Source organism: Rhincodon typus, chromosome 5 (genome assembly GCF_021869965.1).
Source record: "Rhincodon typus isolate 14 chromosome 5, sRhiTyp1.1, whole genome shotgun sequence".
Lineage (NCBI taxonomy): Eukaryota > Metazoa > Chordata > Chondrichthyes > Orectolobiformes > Rhincodontidae > Rhincodon > Rhincodon typus.
The window spans coordinates 83,103,309-83,118,734 of record NC_063336.1 but is presented as its reverse complement, the minus strand read 5'-3'; the positions used below and the strand labels follow the sequence as shown (position 1 = coordinate 83,118,734).

General features: G+C 41.6%; 1 protein-coding gene across 2 annotated transcripts in view; it reads left to right on the top strand.

Annotated features, from left to right (window-relative positions):
• Window positions 1-1,159: 1,159 nt before the first annotated feature.
• The window catches only part of LOC109918207 (calpain-9-like), a 71,074-nt gene continuing 56,807 nt past the window's right edge, over window positions 1,160-15,426 (top strand). For both annotated transcript variants that reach the window (XR_007262071.1, XM_020518107.2), the window contains exon 1: window positions 1,160-1,563. Coding sequence is in view for 1 of the 2 variants with exons in the window: in XM_020518107.2 (XP_020373696.2) it covers window positions 1,339-1,563 (225 nt within the window). In the remaining variant the exon portion in view is untranslated. The remainder of the gene's footprint in view (window positions 1,564-15,426) is intronic.

The following is a 15,426-nucleotide window of genomic DNA, read 5'->3' as shown; positions in this document are numbered from 1 at the left end:
TGAGTAAGATATAATCAAAGGCCCTCCCTATTATAACCTGCCTGTGAGTCATTCTGGATGTGCAGTATTCCTGTGAAACATTGTTGTAAGATAATAGCATTTGCAGGGAATGCAGTCACATCAAATTCTCATGTGTCCAAGGCTGGAGGCTAATAGACTTATTTAAATCAGACCAATATCTCTGCTGAAAGTATGTGGATAAAAAGTTTCATCTGAACACTAAAGGCATTCATATGCTACTGTCCAATCACAGAATTTGCAGACCTTTCACATACACATAGTTAGGATATAGGTCTAAAATAAAATAAAGAACTGCAGACGCTGGAAATCTGAAACAAAAATAGAATTTGCTGTAGAAACACAGCAGGTCTGGCAGCATCTATGAAGATAAAGCAGAGTTAACGTTTCAGGTCCAGTGACCATTTTTCAGAATTGTTCTGACTTTGAACATTAACTCTGCTTTCGCTCCACATCTGCTGCCACATCTGCTGAGTTGCTCTGGAAATTTATGATTTTTGTTTAGGATACAGATTTTGTGGTACAGTGATAGTGTTCCTGTCTCTGAGTTAGAAGCTCTGGGTTTAGGACTTGGGGGCCGAGGAAGCCGAGTTCATAATATAGCCAAACAAGTCGTACATTAACATGCAAATCCTTCCAACATTATGATAATGGCAGGCGTTAAGACCAGGAGAGATTCCTTGTCAGTCAGGTGATGGTACCCTCAACCATCACAATCCACAGTCTGAAACATGCATGTGAAAGTCTTGAGCCAGACTTGGTAGCACACAGATATCCCAGAGGCTTGTACGACTGGAAGAGATTGCAGTGGGATGGACCAGGCCATGGGAGGGAATTGAAGAAAAGGATGAGAAATTTAATTTTGAGGTATTGTCCGACTGGGAATCAGCGAAGGCCAAGGGGTGATGATGGGCGAACAGGATTTGGTGCAAGCTAGAATATAGGCTGCTGGGGATAAAACACAGGAGGCTGGCCAGGAGAGTGTTGGAATAGTTGAGTCCAAATGTAAGGAAGGCTTGAACAATCACGCAGACCTGAGGGTGGATGAGCTGCGTAAATTCCTGGGGCTGGCAGACTGGTCTAAATGGGAGTTACTGAGATATTTGATGAGGGTGTGTCAGTTTTAGAGTTGGCAGTGACAATAGAAGTGAGAGGAGAAGCCCTCTAAGGAAAGGTGGAGTTAATGTGCAGAGAGGTGGAGTTGTACAGGACATTCCAGAGCAGGTGAAACTTTACACAGACAGGTGAACCAACACCTTGTTCAGAGATTCTCTTCATCTCCTGCAGTCGTTGTCTCAGCTTTATTTATTACTGCCAAACATGCCTTATGTGTTCAGCTCGGCGAGTGGGGGCTCCCAAAAAAAGAAGGCAGTGAAAGACCGAGGGACCATCGGGGTGAAGGCAAGCAAAGCCACCTACCAGGAGCTGAAAAATCAGTGCCTAACGCAGGGAGTTTTATATGAGGATCCAGAATTCCCAGCGGACGAGTCTTCCCTGTTTTACAGCGAGAAGCCGGCAGTTAGTTTTGACTGGAAACGGCCGAAAGTAAGTGCTCGCTCTGTTAGTACACGGGATTGGGGCTTGTGTATACAAGGACTGAAAACTGGTACTGGGGCTATACAGGGACTGAGAGCTTTGTATATTACAATCTAGGGGGTGTTTACAGAAACTGATGGCTGAGGTTTCTGTAAATGGCAACTGAGAGCTGTATGTATGATATCTTAACGCTGTGTACTGTGACTGAGGACTGCACACAGGAGACTTAGGGATGTGTACATAGGGACTGAAGGTTTCATACACAGAGACTGAGGATTGCGTATACAGGGACTGGGTTGCGTACCTCGCGATTGAGAGCCGCATACACACACACAGCTGTGTGCATGGGGATTGAGGGCTGCACACATGAAAACTGAGTTCTGCCTACTCAGTAACTCAATGTTGTGGATTGGCAACTGATGGTGTGTACACGGACTGAGTGCTGCACACATAACTCCACAGCCAACATCCTGAGTTACCATTGACCAAAAACTGAACTGGGCTAGCCAAATAAATAGTGGTTGCAACAGAACGTCAGAGGCTAGGAACCCTGCAGCAAGTAACTCATCTCATGTCTCCCAGAGCCTCTCCATAAACCACAAGCCAGAGTGTGATGGAATGCCCCCAGGCTCCTGGACAAGCTTGACACCATCCAGGACAAGGCAGCTCACTTGATAGGCATCACATCCACCACCATCAACATTCACTCGTTCAGCAGAGTGTACCATCTATAAGATGCATGTCAGGAACTTAGCAAGGTGCATTCAATTGCATCTTCCAAATCCAAGACCTAGAAGGACATTGGCAGCTGATCCATTGGAATACTAACACTAGCAAGTTCCCCTCCAAAGCTCTCACCATCCTGACTTGGAAATTTATCACTATTCATTCACTGAGTGAGTCAGTTAGCATGGTGGCTAGATGGCTAAAGTTTGTTGCCGAATGATGTCAAAATCAATGGATTCAATGCCATACTGTCTGTGGTAGAGCATTGATGGCTCCTTCTCTGTCTTACCCCATACTTGATCATGGTGTCTCTCAAGCTATAAAACCATCTGTCTCTCTCTAACAGAAAGAGATGCCAATGACCTCTCTGGGAGCACTTCCACCACATTGACTACAGCAGTACAAGAGGGCAGGTCACCATCATCTTCTCAGGGATGGCTGAAATGCCCTATCAACTTAGAGACATGCCAGGCAGCGAAGAGTTAGACTCATTGCTGAAAAACTGGCATCACATCCCACGTAAATAACCAAAAGAAACTGGGGGCTGCAAACGTGCAAACCAAGGTCACTGACTGACAAGGGAATGAAGTCTCCATCTGTACATGTGATTCACGCGTTAAAACCTATTGGCGCAGTGTGTGTCCATTTATGTGGTCACCATGTGTATACATAAAGAAGCATATGAAGGGGCAGTGGGGGACTGAGTATCCTGTGTAAATAGTTTGCTGGATTGATTTTCAGGGTATGTGCATGATTCAGAATCAATCCACCAGCACATAAGTGCTGGAATTCTTTATTTTTAAAATATTAGAGGAGAAAAAGCAAACTTTTTTGCAGAAGAGCAAATGTTTGGTCTACAGAAGTAATATCTATTGTGCCTTCATAAGAACATAAGAACTAGGAGCTGGAGTAGGCCGTCTGGCCCTTCGAGCCTGCTCCGCCATTCAATAAGATCATGGCTGATCTCTTCGTGGACTCATATCCACTTACCCGCGTTCTCACCGTAACCCTTAATTCCTTTAATGTTCAAAAGAAATCTACCTTTTCTTTAAAAACGTTTACTGAAATAGCATCAACTACTTCACTGGGCAAGGAATTCCATAGATTAACAACCCTCTGGGTGAAGAAATTCCTTCTCAATTCAGTCATAAATCTGCTCCCTCTAATCTTGAGGCTATGCCCTCTTGTCCTAGCTTCACCTGCCAGTGGAAACATCCTCTCTACTTCTATCTTATCTATTCCCTTCATAATTTTATATGTTTCTATAAGATCCCCCCTCAATCTTCTGAATTCCAATGAATATAATTCCAATCTACTCAGTCTCTCCTCATAAGCCAACCCCCTCAACTCCGGAATCAACCTAGTGAACCGCCTTTGCACCCCCTCCAGTGCCAATACATCCTTTCTCAAGTAAGGAGACCAAAACTGCACACAGTACTCCAGGTGTGGCCTCACCAGCACCTTGTACAGCTGCAACATAACCTCTCTGCTTTTAATTTCAATCCCTTTAGCAATGAAGGACAAAATTCCATTTGCCTTCCTAATTACTTGTTGTACCTGCAGACCTACCTTCTGTGATTCATGCACAAGGACACCCAGGTCCCTCTGCATAGCAGCATGCTGCAACTTTTTACCATTCAAGTAATAACCCTTTTTACTATTACTCCTACCAAAATGTATGACTTCACATTTATTTACATTGTATTCCATCTGCCAGACCTTTGCCCACTCACTCAATGTATCTATGTTCCTCTGCAAAGTTTCACAGTCCTCTGCACACTTCAATAGTCATAACCTTCCAAAGGCATTACACTAGTCCATGACTTTGTGAGCATAATATTGTAATATAAGTATATGATGCTGCATACGTGCAGAAACAATGGCACATTGTTATAGTGCCTGGACAAGTACTCTCACAGCCAGGACTGATGATCTAGTATGACATAGTTTAAATATCATTGTGGCAGCTGGTGAATCCAAATTTAGATAATTGAATAAATCAAATATAGTGATCATGAAGCTGCTAGATTGCCATTAAAAAGCCATCTGGTTCACTAATTTCCTTTAAGGGAGGAAATCTGTTATCCTTACTCAATCTTATTGAATGTGATTCCAGATTACGGTTATCTCTTCACTGCCTAATAAATCACGAAGTTGTATCAAGCTGCTAAAGAAAATTAAAATGAGAATAAATTGGATGGAATAGTCAGCATCAACCATGGCACCAGACTAGGTCACGACAAATGCACATCCAGCTCTGTCAACCCCACAAACTCCTCCTAACATAGGCTTGGGCAATAAGTGCTGAGCTTGCCTCTGATGTCCTAAGAATTTTTTAAAAAAGATCATTACATTACAAGGCACTTAAAGCAAAGAGACATTAATAACTTTTCAAAACAGGGTAAGAGGGAATAAAGAACATCTTTTTTAAAAGAACCCCTTAAAAATATTGTCAGCTTGATGAATACTCATCAATACTCACAAATAGGTGTGAAGCTTCGTTGAAAAGGGGAATAAAAGCTACCCTCTGCTGGCTATGACTGAATGACGCCAACAGAAAGTTGATGTTTAGGAAGAGGCAAATGGAAAATCTAGTTTTGGAAAGCTATCTGTAGGGCAAAAACTCTATATTCCAGCAAAAAAAAAGCAAAAAACTGTGGATAATGGAAATCTGAAACAAAAACAGAAATTGCTGCAGAAACTCAGCAGGCCTGGCAGTATCTGTGGAGAGAAAGCAGAGTTAACATTGGGGTCCAGTGATCCTTTTTCAGAACTACTTCTATTCTGAAGAGGGGTCACTGGACTCGAAAATTAACTCTGCTTTCTCTCCACAGATGCTGTCAGACCTGCTGAGTTTCTTCAGCAATTTCTGCCTTTTTTCTACATCCCAGCTCACCCTTGTATTCTAGCCCTCCCTCCAGTCCTAGCTGTACCTCATATCTCAGTTGTCCCTCATATCCTAGCCATTTGTTAATATATCAGCATTTCCCTCATATGCTGGTATTTCCCTTCTATCCCCACTCTTCCTCCTATCCCAGCATTTCCCTTGTATTCCAGCATTCACTAGTGTCCAGGTATCATTCTTAACTTTCCCCTGCTCCCCACCAGGTGAAGTCCTCTTCCCACTGAGGCAGAAGTCCCTCTCTGGCACTGTTCTCTACTGACGTAACATTACTGCTGTGGAGCCACAGTCCTGACCAGGTCACCTTCTCTCTCTACCTCTGTCTCTACATTTCTCTTCCTCTTCCATTCATCTTGACCCCTTATCCTCTCATTATGTGATCTGCCTATAACTCCCTTCTTGCGCCTCTTCCTCCAAATTCTCCCTAATGAAGAGAAGGTGACAGTGTAGTGATAATATTGCTGGACTAGTATTCCAGACAGTGCTGTGGGGACATGGGTTCACATAATAAAAAGAATTCTGCAAAATATAGCTAGAAGCTAATGACCCATTGTCAATTGTCAAAAAAACCCATCTGGTTCACCAATGTCCTTTTGGAAACAAAATTGGCCATTCTTACCAGATCCATAGCAATGTGGTTGATTCTTAATTGCTTCTGCAATGGACCCATTCAAGAGCAACCAGGAATAGGCAACGAATGCTGGCCATATTGGCAGTGGTCACAATCTAAGGAAGATTTTATTTTGAGAAACTGACCCTGCTGCATTCTACTTTAGTCCATTGCCACTTTTATTCTGCTTGATCTGAACTCATCATGCAAACAACAGATCACTTACAATGCCAACAACTAAAAGGAGGTTTGATGCCAGATCCATTCCCTCCTGTTCTGATCTTTTATGCTCTACACCCATTGCCTAGCTTCTCCCGCTGGCTGATGCAATGTGTGACACTGGGTTCTAAAAACTAGACTAGGTGATGTTATGAAGGAGCTTGTACAATGAGCTTAGCATTCCTGTGCTCTGGCAGGGAAAGTAAGCCAGAGCTCCTGTTCTGATCATTGTTACTGTAGATACAGATTTTATCATCCACAGAGTACTCACATACTTTGCATTCACCAACAGTGACAAAAATGCAGAGGTGCACTGCCCAGCCCATTGAAGGGTGTGACCACCTCTCATAAGGGAGGCTTTGTTTCAGCATCAATGATTTAAGTGATGTTGATTTGCCTTGTTGGGGAAAAAATAATAATTTCCTTAGAACCTGTATCCTAATATACTGTCTCTGAATGATCATTAGAAAGTCATCCATGTGATTGGTCTGACTGAATATGTTGTTGAGGTGGATGATATGGATTTACATGGAATTAACAGTTCAGAACCGGGCCAATTGGCTCAATTGCTCAATGTTAGTGTATGTGCTCCACGTGCACCTCCTCCCACTGACCTCCATCTCACTGCATCAACAGAACCCTCTATTGCTTTTCCTTTATGTGCCTATCTAGCTTCCCCTTAAATGCTCAGATTATTTATACTCCAAGTTCCAAATTCCCACCACACTCTGGGCAAAGAAGTATGCCTGAAGTCATTATTGCATTTATTAGTCGTTTACCTATATTTATAGCTCTTAGTTTTAGACAAGTGTAGACATTTTTCTACATCAAATACTTTAATACCCCCTTTGCCTGTACTTAGACAGTGAAGAGAACCTCCCTGCCTGTTCAGTCTTTTCTGATCAATATAACTTCTCAGCGTTGATGCTATCCTTGTAAATTTTGAAGTAAATGAACAGCTTCAGCTCCTGTCCAGCCCACAGTAATTAATAACATTTCTATTATGCAAACCAGAAAAAGGTGAGTCAGAAAGATTTTGCTTCTATGACATTACAGGTTTCATCAACTTTCAGAAGCAGCCTAAACTTCACCTTTGTGTTTTTTAAACAGGTTTGTACTTACAAACATACAAACAAGGAGCAGAACTAGGCCATTTAGTCCTTCAAACTTGCTCCACCTTTTGATAAGAGCATGGCTAATCTGAGTACAACCACAAATCCACATTCCTGCTTACTCTTGATAACCTTTCACAATCTTGGCCTCCAAAAATCTATCACTTCTACCTTAAAAGTATTGAGACTCTGCTTCCACGACCTTTTCAGGGAGAGAGTTCCAAGGACTCTCAATTCTGTACAACAAAAAAAAGTGTTGCTTCATCTGTTTAAAAGGGTAATCTCTTATTTTCAAAGTACATAGTTAGTCTATTCAATTTGATTACATGAAACATACGGCACAGAAACAGGCTGTTCATTTCAGTCAGGCTATGTTTGCATATATACTTCACTGAAGTCTCTCAATCTAATTCTATTACCAGAACTTTCTACTCCCCCCACTCTCTCATATATATCTATTAGTGTTATGTACTTCCACTTCCCTTATGTTTGTGAGTTCCACATTCTCACTACTCTTTGGATAAAGAAGTTTATACTAAATTCCCTATGGGATTTCTTGTTGACCACCTTATATTGATAGTTTCCGGTTTTCCCCTCTATGTCTCCACCCTTTCAAAATCTTTCATAACTTTAAAGACTTATTAGGTCACCTCCGTTTAGCCTCTTTTGATAAGTGTAAATGTTCCTGTTAAATGTATCAATCCATAGTCTGTTAGCCCATTAGGAAGGGCTATTAGGAAAGGTCAACTAAATCATGTCTTTGGTTTCTGGTCAAAATCTGGTTTGTATTTGGGCCCCAAATTCCCTCCAGCTAGCATCTGATTTCAACCTGCCTTATTTCTGCCCATATTGTGTTTTAAAAGAAGAAAGACTGCATTTATATAGCACTATTACAACTTCAAGATGCTCCAAAGTAACTTTACAGCAATGTAGGAAATACAGCAGCCATTTTGTACACAAAATATAATGATATGTGATATAATATCAAGCAATTCAGTCATTCTTTAGTGTTGATCTTTTCAGTCAATTGAGGGGTTAGACATAGTCTCCATATAAAATCTAAAGAGAAAGGCTGTATCTCTGAAAGTGTAGTGCTCCCTGAGTATTGCACTAGGAATGTCAACCTGGATTATGTATTTGAACCCATTACTTGTTGACCTGGAGACAAGATGTTACCTATTGAGACCAATTGAGTTCTCAAGAACATCCAATATGGCTTCCACCTCAACTATTCCTTGTTTTAAAGTGGCAGGGAGTTGTGGCTTACACCATCTACTGGCCCATCCTCAACCAGTCCTCACCTGTCTACCCTTCTGCAGAATCTCCATCACCATCATTGTGCTTTAATGTTCAATGATTTCACAGCCAAGTATGTTGTCACAAATGGGGAACTTTAGCAATGAGGAATGATTGGAACAGCTGTTTTGGATGGAACAAAGGAAGCTGACTGAGGGGGATTTTAATTAGGATGCATAAAATTATAAATGGCCTAGACATAAGAAGAATCTTATCTTTTAAAAAAATCTTTCACGGTGAAATAACTCCTCAGAGGCCAGCATCCCATCATCAATAACACTTTATTTACAAATGCATAGCCTTTCACAAGAGCACTGCCTCTCACTGAGTCAGGCATTCAGCATCTCAGTTTCCCTGAGATTCATCCTTTTATGTCAGCCAGATCTCCCTGATTGGACCAGATTAACAGCCCAAATCAGGGAACACATATTCTATGATGTCCAGCTGGCTGACCTCATTACGATCGCTGCACATGGGACATGAGTGTTGCTGGTACAGCCAATAATTTATTGCCCATCCTTAATTATCCCTGAAATAAGTGGCTTGATTGGCTATTTCAGAAGGAGTTAAAATTCATTCCTATTGATGTGGGTCTTGAGTCACATGTAAGCCAAGGAAGAGGTTGAAAAATGGGGGAAAGTCACCCATTCAAGTTAAAGATTTGGTCACTATATACGGTAGTAAATTAATATAGTGCCTGGGTGGATCTGTAACTACACTAGTAAAATCATTGTGAAAGATTAATGAGCAAGTGTGTCTTGGTTCTGTCTTATCTGAAGGCTGCATTTTGTGTCTTTTAGGATATTGTAAATTGGTGTTACTGTAAAATGTGCATTATTCAGTGCACACACTAAGAATGGGTGGTGCAGTAAATAAAAATGCCAGTTATCAGGGGGTTGCCAAATAGTAACAACGTCTGTTGGAGAGGTTGATAAGATGTGCATTGCCTTACGTAGTGATACTTTGAATGCCTTGGATAGGAAGAACTGGATAACAAAGACAACCTTTATAAAGCTTAGTAAAGAAGGCAGTAACTAAATCATTATGAATAGCAGGGAAAGGGATGGATGACATGAAAAGAAGTATTGCTTAACATTGTTGTGTTGAGTTGCTTCAAAGTACCACTTCCTGGCTGTTACTGAGATCCATTGCTGCATTATGTGAGCAGCTGAGCCACACACCCTCTCTGTAAAGAAGGGGAAGAAGCAAAATCTAGGCAAACATGAATAAATAGTTTTAAATCTAGAATATCACCCTTGATGGAAAATGAAAAAGTTTTAACATGTACATGGTTCGTGGCCATTGTGGGCTCGGTGCGATTACCAGAAATTTTGATTGGTAGAGCATTCCAGTTGCCATGACCCAGCTAATGTGAATTTTACTGTAGTATGTATGGAATGTATATGTCAAATTTTGGAATTATTACAAGTGTTTTGAACCAACTAGTGTTTGCTGTAGTTGGTCTGGCATGGTGAAATTTGGTACCTGAGTTCAATATTGAACTGTGAACTCACTAATAAGAGCTTATAAGAATGGGATTGTGTTGTGAGATTTAACTGGTATTGATGTTAGATTGCATAATATGAACATGTTAAAGAAAATGATATGATTCTGTGCCTGTTAAACCCGATGTCTGTCTGTGTTTGAATAACAAAAGGAAATGGAACAAGAAAGCAGTCTGATTACATCAGTGATAGTAGGAATTGCAGATGCCGGAGAATCTGAGATATCTCAGATATCTCAGATTCTCCAGCATCTGCAGTTCCTACTATCTCTGAAACAATTTTAACCCCACTGCGAAGCCTCTTCTAAGGATGCCATTTCTGAAGAAGGGTCTAGGCCCGAAACGTCAGCCTTCCTGCTCCTCTGATGCTACTTGGCCTGCTGTGTTCATCCAGCTCTACACTTGATTCTCACTTGGTATAGTCAAGTGACCCCTACTGTGGGGACTCACTGCAAACATCCAATTTGGAGTCAGTTCAATAAAGACACAGTACAAGCAAGACTGTTGTCCTACAAGTGTGTAAAATGCTGTTGGACTGGAGCTGAGACTGATCGTTGAAGAAGTATATAAAAATAAAAACAAAGTTGCTGGAAAAGCTCAGCAGGTCTGGCAGCATCTGTGGAGGAGAAAACAGAGTTAACGTTTTGGGTCCGGTGACCCTTCCTCAGAATTTCCTGCAGAAATTTTGAAAATTTGGAATGCATTCTTTTAATCCCAACTGAAGACAACTTACAAATGCTTTGCGTTAGGACCCAAGATGAGAAAGAATTCATTGATCAATATGTGACTATATTAACAGAGTTCTCAGAATCCCATGAATTTGCACAACTACAATATGATCTAACTGAAAACAGCATTATTTTAGGTATAAGAGACTTTGCAGTGACAGCACATTTACTGAGTGATTAACATATGCAGAAGCACTAAAGTTATCAGCAACTGGAACATATTCATGGAAGATTACAAAATAAAAACCGAAAGATCTGCTGTCAGACCTGCTGGGCTTTTCCAGTAACTTCTGTTTTTGTTCCATGGAAGAATACACCAGGCCTTGTATTATGTTGATAGACATTCCAGGCCAGAAGGACAGAAACATCACAGATGAACAGCAGGATGCAAATACTGAGGAGGATATCACATGAAGGAAAAGACATTATGTTCAGTGTGGGGAAAACAGTACTCTCACTGCAAGAAGCTGAATCATTTTGAACACAAGTGTTTGGCCAGAAAGAAGCACCAACAAGTAGATACAGATGGCTACTGGAGATGTAACAGCTGAGGAATCACTCATTGTCATACAGTATGTTTGTTCAATCAGGTTGATAGGTGATAAATGATTTGTGACTGTTGGAATGAGGACTGTGGAAGAAGAACACCAAGGCAACATGAAGTGTCAGTTAGACACTTCTATGTCACTGCAACGTCATGACCTTCACAAACCTATGCAAAGTGGCTGAACATGGTGGTCCAAAAATGAAGACCTCGAAAGTAAGGTTGAGGTTATATGACATTACTATACTCATGCCAAGAGGACAGATTACTCCACACGCCCATTGCAATAACATCATAGAATCATACCATAGAATCCCTACAGTGTGAAAACAGGCCATTTGACCCAACAAGTCCTTATCACGCCTCCGAAGAGCATCCCACCCAGACCCATTATCCTACCCCTGATTTCCCATATCTAACACACCTAAACATTCCTGGGCACTATGGGCAATTTAGCATGGCCAACCCACCTACCCTGCATATCTTTGGACAGTGGGAGGAAACTGGAGCACCCAGAGGAAACCCACTCAGAATGAAGATCTGCAGTTCCAGATCATAGACTGCATTCATGTTATTTTGGAACAAGTCTAAAAGTTTGACTGGTAATCTTCATTGTGCCAAAAGAGATTTGCAACATATCACAACACTAGATCACTGACCATGGAGCATATTCTAGAGGAGTACAACAATGTGTTTACAAGTTTACGATACTTTTTGGAGAATATTATGTCAAAGTAGCTGAGAGTGTGAAATTCAGCATTTACTGAGGAAAGTTGCAGCTGTCCTCATGGCCAGCTTGAAAAATAAGATAGCAGAGCTGGATAAATGGAAGTAATCAAGTGACAACTTCTACAGAATGGATTCACAACCAGACAGCAGTGAACAAATCTGGAGAGCTGAGAGTATGCATTGATCCAATGGATCTAAATAAATCTCTGAAGAGATCTCATTAGCCCATGTAAACCACCAAAAGAATTTTGCTGCAACTTGCAAAGGCAAGAGTCTTCATGACCCAAGACGTAAAGGATAGTTACTGTCAAATGAGGCTGGATGAAAGCAACAGCTTTTTAAACATTCTGGACACAGTTTATGAAATAGCAATGTTTGTGCACAGCTCCAGAGGAGTACCAATGCATGCAATGTGAGATGATTAGTGTTCTTCCAAGAATGGAAACCATAGCGGATATTCTGTTAGCTTATGGATGTGTTGACCATGATCAAAATCTAGTGTGACTTCTAGATATAGCTTGCCAGTTGAACCTGAACAAGAAAGAATTGCACTTAAAGATCCCCAAATCAAGTATATGGACCATGTACTTACAGCAAAATGTCTTTGTCCAAATCTTGAAGAGGTGAGAGATGAGTGAAACAATAATCAACAGATGCAAAATTGGCGTAATGAGTAGTTGGATTAATTGACTGTGGTTCACAAATTTGTCAATTTTGTCTGAGGAGTGTGACCTGTTACATCAACTCACTGTCAAGGTCAACAAGAAACAATATTAACTAAACTCAAGCAACTAGTGACACCAACACCAGTGCTGAAACATTATGACGTAAGTGATGAAATCATCCTGCAGTGAGACAGGATTTGGAGAAACCCCAATCAGATAGGACAAGCATCCAGGCATTAATGTTAAGAGAATGATGCTGCACTCAGATCAAGGAAGACTGCCAGGGTTTTATCTTTGCTTGTGATCATTTTCATCAGTATCTACTGAGAGTGACAGTTGAGTTTGACCACAGCCGCTTCAAAACATTCTTTTTCAAGCCACTATTTATCTGCTCCAAAACATCTGCAAAGAACATTACTCCAGTTCCAAAAATATCATCTGGATGTGACACATAAACAAGCAAAACAGATGTACATCACTGACATGGTATTGCTAGCAGCACTCTTGATGAAGAAATTAGAGGATACTATGATGGATTGTGAAATATTCACAAGCCAATGTGGAGCAGCAGCTCAACATTTTTGAGAAATCATCAACTTAACAGAGAAATTGCACTGAATCTTACCATATTTTGGCAAAGTGTTCTTTTTCGTCTAGTTTCATGGAGGACTTCTCTCCACATGGCCTATTGAGTTTTTTTATCATCCCAAACTCATCTCATTAATTTATACCTCCATCTAAATGTGGGAATAAGGTCAATGACTGCCATCATCTTTTGTCTCTGATACTTCATACTCATTGTTGCTGCTACTGCACTCACCTCCCATCAAGCCTCATGCTCTCACTCTCACTATTGCCTGCAACATCTTCCCTTTTTGCTCTTACTGTCTCAGTTCCCCACATCACTAACCTTGTGTGCCCTCTGCACTGCTTAGTCACTTCCTCAGGACACCTTACCATCTTTCCCTCACCTGCATCAGTACTGACAGCTGTGCAACCCAATTTCATCTCACGCAATCTATCCTTTTCTCTCATTTCAGGAAAAAATATCCGCAATAGGGTAGAGAGAGACAAGAAGGGTGGTAGCGTGCCCAACATTTGGTCCCTTCCCTTTTACAAAGACAGGATGCTGACCTTGACCATCTCGAGCAGCTGAATGTCAGTGCTGGACAAGGTTGCCCTTGACTTACTATGCCAGGACCCCCTGACAGAAGAGTGTCTCCATTGACTGAGAACTGCTCCCCTTAGACTTTGAGACATGGCCATTTGGTTGAAGCACATGCAATGTGTTTGCCACGTATGCTGCTGGCACCCGGTGGCAGGTGTGAGATTGATAATACATGGTATTGTACAACATGTTCACTCCCTTGACTGAGGACGGCTGATAACTGTCTGGCTTTATATCTGGACTAAAAGCAAGTCAAGACAGCTCTGGGTGAGGGGACAAATTGCTAAAAGGCAAGGCAAAACAAGGCTGGGAGGCTGTGAACCTCATCCTGGTAGGCGCTAAGTGAGTGAATGCCAGGAAAGTAAGCAAGCAGCCCAGAAATGCAGCTGGGAGCCTATCTGTGCAGGCAAAGTGTCCTTGCATCTGTTTGCCAACAATAGTTGCCAGTGTACTCCAAAGTGCAGCATTAGAGCGCAGACATATATTTTAAGTGGTTTGAAGTGGTGCCGTGATGGTACAAAGAGGCTGGCATATGTCAGATGCCAACATCCATGGGTGCCCTGAGACACTGGTGCAGGTGTCCAAGCTGGAGATCCGGAGTAGCAAGTGGTAAGCTAAAGTTGCCAAGTAATTCAGGAATTCTCAGCGTCTGGTTTTTATCTGCATGTCAGAGGGTAGGAAACTGCATATTGTGAGATTTAGTGTTAAATGAGGGTGATAACGACCAATAATCCCCAATAATAGGCTTCTCATCATTCCCTACTAAGAATCTTGTCTCGACATCCCAAACGAGTTGGAAAAAGTGACTTCTATCTCTCACAGTAAAGAAGGGCCTCACTCGACTTCTCACATCATTGTCCCAACTCCTTGCCATAGCCCACATTGTACGGGGAATGGCTGAGGCAACAGTGAAAATTGCCAAAGGATGGATAAAGAAGTGAAACAGATCCTGCAGACATGTATACATGCAAGGTTTGAGAAAAACGCACCCACTGAAGGCATGGGAAGTAGTTCTGTAAAAACAGCAGTCTCACATCACACACAAACTACACTTCCAATAGTGAAAATAAAACACCTGAAGCCAGAAGTAGCTCAGTTGTGACAAATCAAGCTGAAATGTCAGGAAAACAAATTCTTACCTCTCTTCCGTGGCTATGTTTATGTCCGGGAGTCCTTGGAGGGGGAGTATGTGATGTCCACCAATCACTCAAAGCCTTTTTTGAGGGGGGAGGGGAGGGTGGAGGCAGTGCATTGGAGTCTTGTATATTCCCTTTCCAACTCCATTTTGATTTAGCCTCGTCCACCTCTCCCTACCTCTCCTTCACCTTTGATGCTCTGCAATGCCCGTAATGGGATTTGCATACAAATTAATCAATTGGAAAACACGCATGATTTACCGGAGATGGTTAATAGATGAAAAAAATACCATGGGTGATTTGGTGATAAGGGAAAAAATGTTTAATTGTGTGAGAATACCTTTGGACATAGAAAGAAACAGAAAGCCAAATTTCATTTTGACAAGACTGTCAAATGTTGCCAGTGTTGAGCATTGTAGAGCCAATCAGGGTACAAATCTACAACGATCTCAAGAGTCAGCCTAAGTGGCAACTTAGGACCTGCATACTGCAGTTGTCATCTTGATTATGCACACAGGAAGTGAACAACCAGA